Source organism: Cynocephalus volans, chromosome 10 (genome assembly GCF_027409185.1).
Source record: "Cynocephalus volans isolate mCynVol1 chromosome 10, mCynVol1.pri, whole genome shotgun sequence".
In the NCBI taxonomy this organism is placed as follows: Eukaryota; Metazoa; Chordata; class Mammalia; order Dermoptera; family Cynocephalidae; genus Cynocephalus; species Cynocephalus volans.
Window position 1 is genome coordinate 103,867,989 of NC_084469.1, and position 18,265 is coordinate 103,886,253.

At 41.8% G+C, this 18,265-nt stretch overlaps 1 protein-coding gene across 1 annotated transcript; it reads left to right on the forward strand.

Moving 5' to 3' along the window:
- Positions 1-3,116: 3,116 nt before the first annotated feature.
- LOC134388719 (zinc finger protein 709-like) lies at positions 3,117-17,323 on the forward strand. The gene is made up of 6 exons (XM_063111980.1): positions 3,117-3,231; positions 14,657-14,783; positions 14,992-15,052; positions 15,424-15,734; positions 15,810-16,597; positions 16,679-17,323. The coding sequence occupies exons 1-6, from the start codon at positions 3,229-3,231 to the stop codon at positions 17,321-17,323; spliced, it is 1,935 nt and encodes a 644-aa protein (XP_062968050.1). The 5' UTR covers positions 3,117-3,228.
- Positions 17,324-18,265: the final 942 nt, after the last annotated feature.

The following is an 18,265-nucleotide window of genomic DNA, read 5'->3' on the forward strand; positions in this document are numbered from 1 at the left end:
TTTCTATTTTCCAGCCAAGAAAGTTACAGAAAAGAACACAGGTGGTTAATCAGTCAAAGTGAAACCATAAACAAACTGGCTACATAATTTTCATTAAAGCAGGTGCAACTTAAAAATAGTTTAAGCAATTACCATCAAAGGAGTAATAAAACTAAGCTATGTGACATACAAAAGAACCCATGAGATAATCATTATGGCAACCCTTAGTTCCCTAGGAAACTTAGAGAAGCAGTTGAAGGTGAAATGTGGAACCAGCTGCTAATTGGCAGAGTAGCCTTGAAGCTTTCAGTACACATATTTTCCCATAGTTAGGTTTAGCTGCACCAAGGCCATCTGCCCATAGAACAAGCACTTATGCTGTGTTACAATTCTCATATCCATACCAGAGACTTTTTAGTCCTGTGAAAGTTTGTTTTTTCCCAAGCTTAGCATTTCTATGTGCAATACTAAAAGGTTAGGTTATTCCTCAAACTACAAGGCTTTGGCTTTGCTGAAACTAAAGACTGTGGTCCTACTATGCTACAGCCTAAACTAAAGGGCTTTGGCCCTTCTAACAGCTAAGGACTGTGGTCCTACTAAGATAAAGATCCTACTAAGCTACAGTCTAATCTAAGGACTGTGGTCCTTCTAATCTAAGGGCTGTAGCCCTACTAAGCTAAAGGTTAAGGCCCTGTGAAATACATGCACTTTATTAATGTTAGGACCCTTTACACAGAAGTTTCTTTTTGAGGTGATAAAAGTTGTGGTGATAATGGCATGTACGAGGGTACTTCGAAAAGTTCATGGAATGGGCCGGCCCGTGGCTCACTCGGGAGAGTGTGGTGCTGATAACACCAAGGCCACGGGTTCGGATCCTATATAGGGATGGCCGGTTAACTCACTGGCTGAGTGTGGTGCTGACAACACCAAGCCAAGGGTTGAGATCCCCTTATCGGTCATCTTTTAAAAAAAAGAAAGAAAGAAAAGTTCATGGAAAAGTAGAATTTAAAGATAATACAAATCTTTCCATGAACTTTTTGAAGTACCCTCATATCTGTGAATATACTAAAAATGTTGGGATTGTACACTTCAAATGGGTGGATTAGGGCTAATCAGTTAACTCAGATAGTTAGAATTTGGTGCTAATAACACCAGGGTCCAGGGTTCCATCCCTGTACTGGCATTCAGCCAAAAAAAAAAGAAGTGCATTGTATAGTATCTGCATATCTTAATAAACCGGTTCAAATTGTGGTCTGAAATTAAGGCTGTCTAGGCATAAATAATTGTATAAAGTTCACTGGGAAAATCAACCCAAGAAACACCATCTGACAGAGCCAGAAAGTGCTCCAAGGTTTATTACACATAATAAAGGCATCCTAGACAGAAAAAGGCTAAAGAAAGCAGAAACAGAGAACAAAAAGCAGACTGATCATTTTAAAGTTACTTTTCTTGTAAGGCTGGAACAAGGAGACAGAACAATAGGAAAATAACTGATTAGTTAACTTCAGGTTACTTCAGGCTATCTCTTCAGTGTAAGGATTACAGCAGAGGGAACTTCATTATCATACCTGTTGAAGACTTGAACTGGCTTGTTCGGGGAAACTGCCTGTTCTCTCTCCTGACCTTTTTTTTTTAAAAAAAAGATGGCCAGTAAGAGGATCTTAACCCTTGACTTGGTGTTTTCAGAACCACGCTCTCCCAAGTGAGCTAACGGGCCATCCCTACATAGGGATCTGAACCTGTGGCCTTGTTATCAGCACCACACTCTCCCAAGTGAGCCACGGGCCAGCCCTTCTCCTGACTTTTGAGAAGGTCAGACCACAATGTAAGTGACTCCATTTTGATTTTTAAGTGTGGTATTTTAGAGCCTACTACAGGAATTGAGTCCAAAACAACAGCCTTTTATATATATATTTTTTAACAGAATAAGTGAATGTATTAGGAGTTTTGATCCAATTTGACAGTGCTAAGAGTTTCCTGGCTCATTCCAAATTTATATAACCTGTTATTGGTTTTCTTATATATATGAATGAGAATAGAAATTCAGTTGCCTTAGAGATATCACAACCTTCCACATTTCAAAGTTCTCAAAGGACACAAAGACTGATCTGAAATAAATACACTTCTAGTGTAAAATGTACACCTTTCAATTTTATCGAACACCTCTTATAGGTGGTACTTGGTCTGAGAAGCTTTCTGAGCCAAGGCTAGGACTGTGGGTTTCAACCTTCCCCAGAACCAAAGTGCCACATGTGTGGAGGTGAGGCAGGGGATGGGTGGAAGCCCGAAAAGTCAAAGATCAAAACGGAGGCTGACTGCTTATTACATATGGTGACATTGCTTTTAAGTGTGTGTGACCACAGTTCCATCCAAATGTTATGGCCAACGTCCGACGGGTAAAAGAAGTTTGCACACGAGAACCGGGTGATAGGAAAGGGAAAAGTTTATTTCTGGCAGCCAGTGCTACGCAGGCCAATCAAAGTGCGGCAGCCCCGAGTTGAAACCTCTCGCAGCTTTTATTTTTAGCTAGGCAGGAATTTTTCGCACCTGACACAATCTAGCCAATGCAAGCAAGCCAGCGGTACATAAGCTAATTTTGTGGGTAGCCCTATAGCCCCTCCCCACCCTGGATTCCCCATAGGGGCTTTTCAGGCTAAAATGGCAGAGCCGCCTAAAATGGCGTTGGCCATGCTACTCTGTTTATTCCCCCATTTATTTTAGCAAGCGACTTGTACAGAAGCAGAATGCATATGTTAAGGTCAGTAGGGGTTGGGGCGTCCCTTAACATTATGAGTGGCCTCCCAGCCTCGTGCCAAGCCCTTGATGCCTGGAGAACAGGCGACCCTCCTGTTCCAGTCTGGCCTGGCCTGGGGTCCCTCTTCCTCTGCACAAGGGAGTCGCTCCACGTGGAAACTGAACTTTGAATTCCCTGCACCCCTGTCCATTCCGGCCTGGGAACAAAGACAGTGGGGGAGGAGAGGGTGGTGGACGCCCAGCTAACTGATTTCTGGCAATCTGTCACTCAGGCCCAAGGGGGTGGGACCATAGGAACTGTCCAATCAAACGAAGCCGGAAGGGGTGGGGATTAACACCACGAAGGTGCGTGGATGACGCTATTTATTCCGGTGCCTCAGCTCGTCTTGCTGATCTGTGACGTGTCCGGCGGTTCTGCTCCAGCATCTATGTGCTTATGCCCTGCTCTGCCCGCGGGAGCCGTAGGGAGGACGCGGGGATACCGGAAGCCGGGAAATGGTGAGTGTCGGGCGGGCGTCCTGAGGCGGGGAGCGGGCCCGGTTGGAACCGGCCAGAGCCGGCCGTGGCCGCGGGACCCGGGCCTCCCCGCGCTCAGCCCCGGAGTCTGCAGCCCCGAGTCCGCCGCCGGCGCAGCGCGGCCCTCGGTCCCCTCCGGCCGCAGGGTGGGGCGGGGCTGGCGGCCGGGACCCCGGGCGTCCTGTCACGTCCCTGCGGCGGCGACCTCGGCCCGGCCCGGAGCCCTCTCTGGGCAGCTCCGCGTGTCCCCAGAGTGTGCGGTGACGGCGGGGTCCTCAGGGGACACCCCGACTCGGGCTGTGGGGCTTCTGCGGGGGAGGAGCTGTGGTCCATGGGGTCCCCTGTCCCTTCTTTCTTGCCGGATGACCGGTACTCTCCCGAGTTTTCCAAAACTGTGGAAAGGGGAGGGTCTCACATGCACGACCCTGTCACCCAAGACTAGCTGTTCCTTGGGCAGACAATAAATCTCCATATTTCCAGTTCCCTCTCCGGTTTCCAAAACGCCAACATTCCCCTCCAGTTTATTACAATTTGATCAACTATTCGTCCTTCGTTGTACAAGTCAAACACATGCAGTATTTTTATTATAATTTTTCCACAGAACCATGGATGGTTTTTAAAAAAAGATTTATATGTGTGTGTGGGGGGGGGGGGATATTTTACATGAGAGAGAAGCAGAGAATAACCACCTGGATCTGTTTTGTCTAAAATGCTTGTGCTTCTTCTCCCAGTGTCTTTCCTGGGCACAGACATTCTGTGGGAACTCCTTTGGGTTGTGAGTTTCTCTTTGGAACCTTTCCTGGGTGATTGTCCTTTCAGCACAGTTTCTGGTCAGCACTGCCCCTCCCTCCCTGGGTTTGTCACCTTGAAACGATTTACTCACGTAGTTGAACCTCAGTTTTTTAATAAGTGGAAGTTAATAGAGCTTGAAAGATAGTAGAAAATATTTCCAAAGAGGCAAGAAAGATATGAATTTCAGAAGGAAAAAAAAAAGTCCACGTATACCTTCCATTTGTTGTCTTTTTTTATATTTTTGCTCCTCTTGAGCATATCTAGTACGTTTCTCAGGTCTGTTGTTTTGTTTTGCATTATTTCAAATGGATAAACAGCACTTTGACCTGCAAAACTTCGAAGTTTTCAAATCTGGTGAATTTGTTTTTGACATGGATATAATAATTAGCTGAATCTTCATTTTCTGAAAGAAATAGACACTTTTGGGTTTTCTTGTTGCGTTAGACTATGAGAAAATTGTTCTACAATTTTTATGAGGGTCTGGCTTGAGTGATTTTGCTGTATTATTCAAACACTGGTTTGTGTTATTTAAAATATCAGTGGTGGTCCAAAGGCACTTACTGGGGGGCAGATGCTTGTGGCCACTGACTGAAAGCCGAGGAGGGTGTGTGAAGCTCCCAGGTACATTCCTGTAGCTGCTCAGGTCCCCTCCCCTCCATTACCATGAACTGACCACTTTAGGGGTTATGTTTCAAGGATGACAATCTGGACTCCAAGCTTGGGAATGTGTTTAACCTCAGAACGTGGCTATTTTTTATGAACTGTGATGAAGCGGGGTGCTTGCTGGGGGAGATTCAAATATTTGCGTTTCTTTTGATTTCTTATTTGACTATTGGTGCCCTCTAACCTAGTTTTCCTAAACACTTAGTAATTTTTTTTTTCCTTTTCTGTATATGTAAGATGTTCTGGGTGAAAATATGTCTTTATTGAGAGAGATGATGTGAGTAGGTAAAAATTCTGGAACCAAACAATTTTTTTAGGAAAAATCAGGATATGAGATGGGTTATTTAAGTTCTCCAGCGCATTTTTCTGTTTAGCTGAGTTTATTGTGTGCATTCTATAGAGAATTTGAAAATTAGAGGTTTTACTATTCCTAAGTATTTTAATTTCTGTTTTAATTATTCTGTGGAGAAATACTAAAAGCTAATGCAAATTTGTGAAAACCTTAATACATTTAATAAATGAGGAGGAAGCCCCAAATTCATATTAATATGCTATGCAAGCCTAAACACATCCCACAGTGTGAGAAAAAGTGGAAGAACAAGGTATGATCCCACTTGATATTTAGTTAGAAGATATTTCAAAAGTTAAGCTTTTTTTTTTTTTTTAAAGATGACCGGTAAGGGGATCTTAACCCTTGACGTGGTGTTGTCAGCACCATGCTCAGCCAGTGAGCCAACTGGCCATCCCTATATGGGATCCGAACCCGTGGCCTTGGTGTTATCAGCACCGCACTCTTCCCTAGTGAGCCATGGGCCGGCCCTTCAAAGGTTAAGTTTTTAATAAGTTTTTTTCTGCTTCAAACATTATTCATCCTTCTGTGGAAGGGATGACATTTTATAATGATTACCTATGCAGAAAAATTAAAAGAAACTAATTAAATTAAATTGTAAACAGCAGAAATAGTTCAAAATAATGGCTATTAAACAGTAAAACATTGTGTATATAAATTTCTGTTAATTTAAAATAAACAGTGCAAGGGAAAGTTTTAAAAACTCTGCCAGACAGCAACGACTGACTTGAGAAAACTCCCTGCCAGCACATCCTGGTCCACTCCAGAGCTGGAGTGACCACTCCCACATAACCACTTTTGAGAATTTTGGGGGCATTTTGTCACTGTTTATATCAGAACAAGCAATGTATACTTTTCCTTCATGCCTTACTTATTGTAATGAGTAGTCAGACTCTACATTTGATGTTTGACTGCTGAGAGCTGAAGTTTCTCCCTTCCTTCTTCCCCTTGTGCCCACCCCTGGACCAGCTTTGGAGAAAGCCTGGGGCTCCGTCCTCTGGTGCTGCCCAAGGAACTGTAGCAGAGCCCCAGCCCCAAACACAGTAAAAACCCAGGGTTCCTTGTTCTCTCAAGCCATTTCCCACATGCCCAGCTCCCTCCCCAGGCCCCAGTCTTTAATTATATCAGTAATAAGCCTTTCATACTCTCTCAGCCTGTGTGTGCCATGCCATCATTTCTTGGGATTTAGAAAGAGAAGTATGGGGGCCAACCCCATGGCTCACCCGGGAGAGTGCGGCACTGGGAGTGCTGTCCCGCCGCGGGTTCGGATCCTGTATAGGGATGGCCGGTGCGCTCACTGGCTGAGTGTGGTGCGGACGACACCAAGCCAAGGGTTGCAATCCCCTTACCGGTCACAAAAAATGACAAAAAAAAAAAAAGAGAGAGAAGTATGGGATTGAAGTGGTCAGGGTAATGTGTCTTGGTCTGAAACCCTGTATTTTAGAATAAAGCTGTGACTACAGCTGGGCTTGGGCCTGATCTACAGGTTCTGCAGGGAAAGATTGTATGTGAAAGAACAGTCATTTTGAAAAGAGGGGAAGGCAGCTGTTAGATAGAGGTCTGAGTGCACAGTCCTAATAACACAGGGCTCACCAGGACCCTTAAGTGCATCTGCTGCTGCCACTGCTTGTGCCTCTATCGCCATAGAGATCCTGACTCTCAGGGTTTTAGGGTATACACCCAGGCACCCCTGTGTCACAGCAAAGGGATTATTTCAAAAATAACATAAATCTAGAGTTCTTCAACCTTATAAAGCAACAATTGCCATGGAGGAAGCTCCTAATTGTGGTGATGCTAATGTAAGGCTCTTTGGGGGTAAAATGTATAGATACTAGGGTAGACGAGAGACAGGTCCTTTTCTCCTCCCTGAATTGTATCCTAGACTAAAAAACAAAGCATGCAAGTGGGGGAGTGAGGGAACAAAAGAAAAATATGCTGTATAAATTTGAATTAAATCTTTGGCACTTGCACAGTGGCTTGATAAAATGAAATCTCCTGAGCCTTTATCTCCAGTTAAATTAGTTAATATGGCCCAGTGTAAATCAAACAGGACCGCGAAGGATCGAAAGCATCATCAGATGAACTGAGTGAGCTGCAGTGGGGAGTTTGTAGACTTCATGGATGACATCGCCCCATGTGTACAGGATGGAGCTCAGTAGTGAGTTTCTGCTTTTCATTCCTTAATTGGGACGTTCCTGATAAAGAAACAGATCCAAGGGTCAGCACGATGACCACACATAAGGCAGTCATCTTAGCACTGGCTACAAATTGGCCCCATCTGCACGTTTAGGGGTGATTGTGTTAGAGTTTCTCATTCATGGTATAAAATCTCTGGATTTGTCTTTCATCACAAATAGCCAACATATAAATCAGGGTAAATCATGTCTCTACATATCCTAGGCCCACAGTGCAAGGATACTCCTTACCCATGTTTGAGTTTCAGGTAGTACTGATGGTAACCAAAACTCTAATTTCACTTCTCATAATATGCAGTGCTGGGCTCTAAATAAGGCATTGGAAGGAACTTTCTCCTCCCTTCCCATTCTCAGCCTGCAGACCTCATAGAGTACCATAATGGTTTACTAAAGAAAGGTCAGATTAATGGAATGAAAGATGATATGTTTTGATGATTATTCTTCAGGGGTGAATTGTTTTGAGTCTATCTTCATCATCTGTTTTTTCCCCTAATAAACTTTATTTTTATTTAGAATAGTTTTAGCTTTACAGAGAATTTGATCAGTAAGTACAGTTTTCTTGTATCAACCCTCTGTCTCCACAGTTTGTCCTATTTTTTATATATCTTGTATTACTGTAATATATTTGTTAACAATTGGTGAAGTCATATTGATGCACTAATGAGATGTTTGGTGGGTCCCTAGATAACTTCAGAATGGGGGTTTGATCCTCAGAAATACAAAGCCTTGATTAGAGGCTTGGAACTTTCAGCCTCAACCTCCAGCCTCTGAGGATGGTAGAGGGAGAAGGGATTTAGAGATTTAATTAATCATGCCTTACTGATGAAACCTCCATAAAACCCCCAAATGGAAAGGTTCTCACTCTTTCTGCCTTGGTGTTTGGAGGGTGACACACTCAAAAGGCCTTGGAAGATCTGTGCCCTCCCATCCGTACTTTGCCCTATGCATGTGTTCCATTTGGTTGTGTCTGAGTTGTATTTTTTTGTGATGAACTGGTAATACTAAGTAAAGTCCTCTCTTGAGTTCTGAGAGTCGTTCTATGAATTGTCAGTCTTGAAGATGTCTTGTGGGAACCCCAGAATTTGTAATCAGTCAGGCAGAAATGTGGGTAACCTGGGCACCCTATTTTAGTTCATATCTGAAGTGGGGCAGTCTTATAGGATTGAGCCAATAACCTGTGGCATCTGAGCTAACTCTAGGCAGTTAGTATTAGAGGTAAATTGACCACCTATTTGGAGTTAGAGAATTGGACAAGTGGTGTTGGACAAGACACCACCTTGTTGTCAGAACTGAGGGAAAAAAGCTATGACCATTTCTGTTGCTTCTCACCTTCTCCCCTGTATTAGTCTGTTTTGTGTTGTTTATAACAAAATACTTGAACTTGGCTGATTTATGAAGAAAATGAAATTTATTGCCTACAGTTTATCTTTTCTTTTTTTTTTTTTTAAAGATGACCGGTAAGGGGATCTTAACCCTTGACTTGGTGTTGTCAGCACCACGCTCTCCCAAGTGAGCTAACCGGCCATCCCTATATAGGGATCTGAACCTGTGGCCTTGATGTTATCAGCACCACGCTCTCCCAAGTGAGCCACGAGCCGGCCCTGCTTACAATTTCTGAGGCTGGGAAGTCCAAAGTCCATTTGGTGATGGTGACAGTGACCCAGGGATCTCACATTGTAAGGTGGTGGAAGCAGAGAGAACAGAGAGAGAGACAGACAGACTCTTTTCTTTTTAAAGCCCTCAGAACCATGCTCTTGACCACCATTTTTAATCCATTCACTACTGCATGGTCCCACAATCCAATCACCTCTTCAAGGCTCCTCCTTTCAATTACCATAATAGGATTTCCCACCCTCTTAACAGTCACAGTGGGGGCTAAGTTTCTAATACATAAAACGTGGGGGATACAATTCAAGCTTCAATGAGTTTTGGGGGGACATAATTCAATCTACTACATTCCACCCCTGACCCCCAAAACTCTTGTCCTTTTCACATACAAATACATTCATTTGATCCCCAAAGTCTTAATTTGTTTCAACGCAAAAGTCCAAAGTTCAAAGTCCCATCTGTGAAATTCAGAACAAGTTATCTACCTCCAAGATACGATGGTGGGACAAACTTAGGGTACATATTCCCATTCCAAAAGGGAGAAATAGGCCAAAAGAAAGGGGTAACAGGTCCCAAACAAGTCCCAAACCCAGCAGGGTAGGCATTAAATCTCAAAGCTGGTGAATCATGTACCTTGACTCCATACTCAACATCCTCAGCACGCTGGTGTGGGGGTTGGGTCCCCAAGTCCTTGAGCAGCTCTGCTCCTATGGCTTTCCTGGTCTCAGGCCACACTTCACCTCTCCCAGGCTGTCGTTCCACTCTGGTAGCTCCACAGGTCTGGGGTCTCCATGGCAGTCCCACTCTCACGGGACTAGTCCACTAGACATGGTGCTGATGGGGTTTCTCTGCTGCAACTCCAATCCCATGTTTCTGCTCGGCATTGCTCTAGCAAAGGTTGTCTGCAGTGACTCTGCCCCTGCGAGAGATCTCTTCCTGGGCCCCCAGGATTTTCCGTACATCCTTTGAACTCTAGGTGGAAGCTCCCAAGTCTCCACAGCTCTGGCGTTCTGCAAGCCTGCAGACCTAACACCACGTGGGCACCACCAAGGCTTCTAGCTTGTATTTTCCAAAGCTGTGGGTCCCGCCACACCTGGGACTAATTTACCCACAGCCAGAGTAGCCAAAGCAGCTAGTGTGCTGGAGCTGGAAGCAATTTCCCGAGGTGGCCCTGGGCAGTGAGCCCATGGTAGGCTCCTCAAGCCTGTTCCCCAAGACAATTCTGTCTCCCTAGGTCTTTGGGCCCATAATGGAAGGGTTGGTCCCAGAGCTTTCTGCAATGCCTTCAGGGCCTTTTCCCCCTTCTCTTAGTAAACCCATTCTTTCATGTTAATCTTTTTAGTACCATTGAATTTTCCTTCTGAAAATACTCTCTGCTTCTCTACCACATGGCCAGACTGCAAATTTTCCAAATCTTCACACTCTGCTTCCTTTTTAAATTCTGGCTTTATGTCATGGCTTTTCTACCATAACTTAACATAGGCTGTTACAAGTAGCCATGCAGCTTCCTTAATGCTTTGCTGCTTAGAAATTTCTTCCACTAAACACTTTGGTTCACAACTCTTAAGTTCCACCTTCCACAAAGTCCTAGGGCATGGACCGAATGCAGCCAAGTTCCTTGCCAGTTCACAACAGGGTGATCTTTGCCCCATTTCCAATAAACTCCTCCTTATTTCTATCTGAGACCTCCTTAGAATGGTCTTTAGAGTCCGTATTTCTATCAGCATTCTGCTCGCCACCATGTAATCAGTCTCTGAGACATTCCAAACTTTCCCTTGTCTTTTTGTTTTTATTCTGAGTCCTCCAAACCCCTCCAACCTTTGCCTAACACCCAGTTCCAAAGCCGCTTCCACATTTTCAGGTATCTGTATAGCAACACCCCACTTCTCTGGTACCAATTTTCTGTATTAGTCTGTTTTTGTGTTGCTATAACAGAATACCTGAGACTGGGTGGTTTATAAAGAAAATGAAATTTATTGCTTACAGTTTCTGAGGCTGGGAAGTCCAAAGTCCATCCAGTGATGGTGACAGTGACCCAGGGGTTTCACATTGTAAGGTGGTGCGAGCAGAGAGAGAGAGAGAGACAAACTCTCCTCTTATTTTTAAAGCCCTCAGAACCATGCCCTTCACCACCATTTTTAATCAGTTCACTACTGCACAGTCAAAAGGTGGAGCCTTGAAGAGGTGATTGGACTGTAGGACTGTGCTACAGTCCAATCACCTCTTCAAGGCTCTACCCTTTAATTGCCATAATAGGATTTCCCACCCTCTTAACACTCACAGTGGTGGCTAAGTTTCTAATACATAAAACACGCAGGATAGAAGTCAAGCTTCAGTGAGTTTTGGGGGGACATAATTCAATCTTCTACGCCCCCCCCATCCCCCAGGTGGGGCAGGATGTCTGGAGGGGACTAAGGTTGGGTATTTCCTTTCCCACAGGTGAGTTAGGCTCTGATAAAATCCTAGTGATTTTATTCTGTTGAAGTAGATTGATTTGATGACAGGCCTTTTTAAGAGGAACAGAATATTTGGGGCATAATTCACAATGACTACTTTTCATGCCAATTTTGCAGTCATTCATTTGCCTTGTGGCCTCAATTCTCTGATAATCTGAAGAAGATTTTGATTTTAAGATTTTTTGTTTGCTTTTTTTTTTGAGAATGGGAAAGATGGCATCTAAGCTCCTTACAAACGAAACCAGAAACTGGAAGTCCCTGATACAACTTTTTAGTGTTTTGTCATGTGTTGAAGTCCTCAACTCTTTTTCTTCCCCTTATGATACACATCAGAACAGATCGATCAAAAGGCCTGACATCTCTCTTCTTTGTTGTTGATAAAGGATTCAGTCCTCCTAAGCCCATTTCCTTGTGCATGAAGTTGCATACTTCCTCCCACCCAAACTTGATGAAAGCCCAGGCCAAGCACATTTACCTGCTCTCTCAGGCCTTTTAGCACCTGCTTGAGAGGCTGGCCCTGCTCTTCCTAGAGACTTCCGTTGTAGAAGTAATAAAACCTTCCATACTATCTTGGTATGTGTGTTTTATTGTCATTGTTTTTCTTTTTTTTTTTTTTTAAAGATGACAGATAAGGGGATCTTAACCCTTGACTTGGTGTTGTCAGCACCACGCTCTCCCAAGTGAGCTAACCAGCCATCCCTATATAGCGATCTGAACCCGTGGCCTTGGTGTTATCAGCACCACACTCCCAAGTGAGCCACAGGCCAGCCCATTGTCAGTGTTGACATCTGAGCTAACGCTTGGGTGAGGGGTCCATCTTTCTCTGCAGGTGACTGTAACAGTGACAGAAACAGTAAGATGGTGTATATATTGTAATATACTTCACTTAATTGTTCCACTCATATATTTTAAAAATATTTTCCTACCAACCCATGCCACCCTTCATTTTTAAAAGGTGCATAAGATGGTACATTTATGTAACCAATTCTTTCTAAGTAAACACTTGGCTGGTTACGAATTTTTGCTGTCACATTACAAGGCTGATGAATAAATACCAATGATGTTATTTTGCGAGTCTATTCTAATTTTTTTATCATGAAATACATTCACAAAAGAATGAAAAAAATGTTTTGTGGTATGATTTAGTAATAGTTACAATAAAAACATCTTCAGAATCATCATCAAGCTTTCTAACTGGGTATTAGGCTGTGTTTGGAGACTCATGTTCTAATCCTTGACCAACGTCTGTCATGCCCCTTTGGTAGCCATTGTCCTGATTGGTTATTCGTAATACCATTACCATTGTTTTATTTTCACTACATTGTGTTCTTTTAGTATTTCCACTTTTAAACATTCAGTAAATGAATATTAGTGGAATTATATTGAAAACCTTTAGTGGTTTCTTTACCTTAGTGTATTTCACATTTCCTTTCCAGTGATTATGGTGTTTGGGCTTTTCCCAAGTTTATTTTTTGCTCTTGTGGAAAATACTGGTCCTGTTGTTTTTCTAACAATCTGCAAATGCCATTGCATGATAAAGGACAGTAGATAAAAATTGCTGGGCCATAGTTCACTGTTACAGGAAATAGTAATAGAAAGTGTATTGATCGACTCTTCCTCGGTTTGTGTATAACTGTTTGTTCCTGCTGGACATCCAAACTTGGGATTGTCTAATCTATTAAGTTTTGTCCTTCTGATCAGTGTGAACTGGGACCTAGTTGATATCTAAGTTGGCTATTTACTCTACCAAAGAGAGGGATTTTTAAAAAATATATAGTCTTTCAATATCTGTATAATATGTTTTCCTTTTTCACTTTTTAGTCATGTGTTCATTCATTGTTACTCTGGACATAAATCCTTTTATATTGTATGTATTGCAGATGTTTTCTTTCTAGTTTGTTGTCTTTTTATAAAAAAAAAAGATTGCCTATGACTTTTTAAATGTTGTGGTGTTATCTTTTATATAAAAATTTATCATAAGTTGATTACTGTCCATAGAATACAGTGAATTTTCACCTTGCTCTTAGGGATACTTTGACTATTGCTAGACATTTGTTATTCCTATTAGCTTTGGAGAAGTACTTTTTGTTGACTTGTATAAAGTCTGTTATGGAGATGTATGGAATTGAAAAAATATTTTGAAAGAATGCATCATGCAGACAGGGAGTTCCTTTGAAGAACTTGTGCCATCTTTCCCCTTGTTTTATGTTGCTTTGACATTGTACAATGTAATGTTGCCTATTGGCTGGTCAGGAATCATTTGTTCCCAAAATTGGAGAAGGAGGATTTTCTATTTTTCTGGAAGAAGACACTGCTTAACTCTGTAAATATTTTATAATCATGGGGAAATTCACTGTCAAACCTTTACAGACCTCAGTGAAATCTTTTGGAAATAGCAACTGTTAACCCATTCTTCAAGTTCAGCAAGACCCAGGGTACACTGTTGTGGGGCTGCCAGTTTCTGTTTCATCTGTTCTTTTCGATAATTCAGTATATATATGATGGTACTTCAAAAAGTTTGTGGAACTGAAAGATAATAAGAATTTTTCATGAACATTTTGAAGAACCCTCTTATGCTGAAAATGGGTAGAAAGCTTCCCTGATGCTCATGAGTAGGGGGATATTTGTGAAGCTCTGAAGTGCCATGCTTCTTCCTCATGCCTGAGCTCAATCTCCCGGATTACTTTATGGCCCAGTGATGAGACAGTGAGAAAAAGGGAACACTGAGTCTGTGATAAATATTATGCAAACAAATGAAAATTAATAGTTTTGTAGAGCAGTAGTTTCACTCATTTAGCTGAGTCTGATTACTTCCAATGGCTTAGAGTCCTTCAGGAATATACAGTCAGCTGGACCTTGTTACAGATTGGATTGCCACATGTCCTCATTCCTCTCGTGCTTGGGGAAGGGAATGGAAGAATAAGCTTCCACTTCTTCAGGGTGTATGTGTTCATTGATACTTCATCCAAGTTTTACCCCGTGCCTCATGGAACACTGCATGGTGTGGTCAGTAGTAAGGAAAGAAATGGAACAGATTTTATCACGAGAAATAATGGTCTTAAATGTGGGTCATCACCAGGTGAATGGGGTGCTGCTGTTAGAGTGCAGTTAGACTTGTAGTGCCCACAGTAAAAATGTAGAGATGGGTTTTGTGTTTTCATGGTGCTGTTCAATTTATGAGGAAGTGATCTTGAACAGAGAATTAGAGTTCTTATAACTGTAATTATTTATCATAAAATAAATGTTTGGAGACTACAGAATTGTGTCTAAACGTCTATGAATTGATTATACATTCCTGTATTGTCTTCCTGCCCTTTCTCCTTTAAACATGTGGGATGTTTTAGGACTCAGTGGCCTTTGAAGATGTGGATGTCAGCTTCACCCTGGAGGAGTGGGCTCTGCTGGATTATTCACAGAAAAAACTCTACAGAGATGTCATGGGGGAAATCTATATAAACTTGGTTTCTATAGGTAAGAATGACCACATTCCTTCCCTTACTCAATTAGAGAACATGTTTGTTACCTGTCAATGGTGTTCCTCAATTTGGAAGGTGGAAAGAAAATATTTTGGTGATTAAATGATGAATGGTCATAGCTCATCATGAACATAGGATCTAATATTGTTCTGGTATTGTAATTTCTGACAATTTATAATGATTCTTGTGGTCCTACATTTTAGGAAAAAAATGGGAAGACCAGAAAATTGAAGATCAGTACAAAAATAACTGCAGAAATCAAAGGTAATTTGTATTCAGAATAAAAAGCGGTGTCCCATTGGAGAATGTTAATATGTTGTAAAACCTAAAAAATATGGAAAGAAAAGCCCAACTTTAACTTTATTTATTTATAGAAAATGTTTACCAAAAGTGTATATTGAAATGTGACCTAAACATTCAGTATGAAGAAATGGCATATATCAATATTACTGTTTTGTTTAATAGCTGTGGTCAAATCCTCTTGCACAGCATTTAATCCATTGACTTTCAAACACCTCAAGCAGGACAGAAAAGCCACACTTTCCCTGATACTGTTGAAAATGTAAGTCTAATACACAATAACAAATGTAAACATGTTAATAAACCACAAATAATGTGCTTCTCATTTTTTACAGCAATCATATTGTAGAGAAATTCGATAAAGTTAAAGAAAGTCGTGACTGTGGACAAACGTTCAGCTGGATTCCAAATCTTAATGTGAACAAGAACAGTTCTGTAGTAAAACCATGTGGATGTATTCTATGTGAGAAAGTATACATGTGTAGTTCACCCCTTAACGGGCACATCCCATCTCACTGCGGACGCAAATCGTATGAGAATCAGGAATATGGAGAGCAGTTACATAAACAGAAGCAGTGTAGGAAAGCCTTCATTTATCTCCACTCCAGTGGGATTCAGGAAAAGACTCACACTGGAGACAAACCCAGTGAATGTAAGGAATGTGGGAAAGCTTTCATTTCTCTTGCAGGTATTCAAAGACACATGATAGTGCGCATTGGAGATGGACCTTATAAATGTAAGGTATGTGGGAAAGGCTTTGAGTGTCCCAGTTCATGTCAAAGTTATGAAAAAATGCACAGTGGAGAGAAACCCTATGAATGTAAACAGTGTGGAAAAGCCTTCAGGTTTTCCAGTTCCTTACGAAGACACAAAAGATCTCACACTGGAGAGAAACCTTATGAATGTAAGGAATGTGGGAAAGCCTTTGGTTTTCTCAGTTCCATTCGAAGACATGAAAGAACTCACACTGGAGAGAAACCCTATGAGTGTAAGGAATGTGGGAAAGCCTTTAGTGTTTCCAGTTCAGCTCGAAAACATGAAAGAACTCACACTGGTGAGAAACCCTACGAGTGTAAGGAATGTGGGAAAGCCTTTGGTTTTCTCAGTTCCATTCGAAGACATGAAAGAACTCACACTGGTGAGAAACCCTACAAGTGTAAGGAATGTGGGAAAGCCTTTAGTATTTCCAGGTCAGCTCAAAAACATGAAAGAACTCACTCTGAAGAGAAACCCTATAAATGTAAGGAATGTGGAAAAGCCTTTATTACTCTCACACAGGTACGAAGACACATGATAGTGCATACTGGAGATAGACCTTACAAATGTAAGGTATGTGGGAAAGCCTTTCTCTGCCCCAGTTCATTGCGAATGCATGAAAGGGCTCACAGTGGAGAAAATCACTATGCGTGTAAACAGTGTGATAGGGTCTTCAGGTGGCCCAGTTCATGTCGAATACACGAAAGATCTCACATTATAGAGAAACCCTATGAGTGTAAGAAATGTGGAAAAGTGCTCATTTCTCTTGCAACACTTCAGAGACATATGATGATACACACTGGAGTTGGACCTTATAAATGTAAGGTATGTGAGAAAGCCTTTGGCTCTCGTACCTCATTTCAAGAGCACGAAAGGGCTCACAATGGGGAAAGACCCTATGAATGTAAAAAATGTGGTAAAGCCTTCAATTGGTTAAGTTCCTTTCGAAAACATGAAAGAACTCACAGTGGAGAGAAACCCTATGAATGTAAGAAATGTGGGAAAGCCTTCATGTTTCTTGCACATGTTCAAAGACACATGATAGTGCACACTGGAGATAGACCTTATAAGTGTAATATATGTGGGAAAGGCTTTAAGTATTCCAGTTCATTTCGAACACATGAAAGGACTCACAATGAAAGAAAACACTGTGAGTGTAAGGAATGTGGGAAAGTCTTTATCTCTCTTGCAAGTGTTCAGAGACACATGGTACTGCACACTGGAGATGGACCTTATAAGTGTAAGCTATGTGGGAAAGTGTTTGTGTATTCCAGTTCACTTCACATTCATGAAAGGAATCACACTGGAGAGAAACGCTATGAATGTAAACAGTGTGGAAAAGCCTTCGGTTGGTCCAAATCCCTCCGAATACATGAAACAGTTCATAGTGGAGAGAAACCTTATGAATGTAAACACTGTGGTAAAGCCTTCAGTGCTCACTGTTCCTTTCGAAGGCATGAAAAAATTCATACTGGATAAAATGCTCAATGTAAGAAATGTGGAAAAGCCTTTAGTTAGTCCATATACTGACAAAGACAGGTGTGAATGCACAGTGGATGGAAACCCTATTAGTTTTACAAATATGGAAACGTTTTAAATTTTAAAAAATATTTTTAAAGTCCCATGAACACATAGTGCAGTGGAATTTTTTTTATAAATCTCGACACAAATGCTCTGAAAACTATAAAACGTTAGTATATGGAATTAATGAAGATCTAAATAAATGGAGAAACCTGCCATGTTCATGGAACAGAAGACTTGACATTGTTGAGATGCTGACACTCCCTGTAATGGCTTTTTAAACTCCACCTACAGATTTGATGCAATTCGTGTCAGAATCCCAAACTGGTGTCTTTGTAGGAATTGGCAAGATGTTTTAAATACTTATATGGAAGGGTAGAAAACCCAGAAGAGCAAAAGGAATCTTGGGGGAAAAAAAACAAAGTAGGAGGACTCAGATTTTCTAATTTGGAAACTTACTACTAAGTGTCTTACATAATTTGGACTGCCATAACAATACAATAGGCTGGGAGATCCAAATGACAGACTTTTTTTTCACAATTCTGGAGTCTGGAAGTCTGAGATCAGGCTGTCAGCATTGTCTGGTACTTGCTGAGGACCTTCCTCCTGGGTAAGTCCTCACATGCCTTTCCTTGGTGTATACTTGCAGAAAGAGAGAGCAAGTGATCTCATTTATCTTCCTTATTATATATGGGCATTAATGTCATTATGGCTGCTTCCCCCTCATGACCACATCTAGACCCAATTGCCTCCCCAAAGCCCTACCTCCAAGTACTCACTGGGGGTTAAAGCTCCACCCTGTGAATTTTGGTGGGTCATATTGTGTTCTTCAAAACAATATAGGGGCTTGCCAATTAGATCAGTTGGTTAGAATGCACTGTTGTAAAACCAAGGCCAAAG

Coding starts and splice junctions, on each gene's coding strand:
- LOC134388719 (XM_063111980.1), top strand. Junction 14,784..14,991: donor TATAAACTTGGTTTCTATAG/GTAAGAATGACC, acceptor CCTACATTTTAG/GAAAAAAATGGGAAGACCAG. Junction 15,053..15,423: donor AATAACTGCAGAAATCAAAG/GTAATTTGTATT, acceptor CATTTTTTACAG/CAATCATATTGTAGAGAAAT.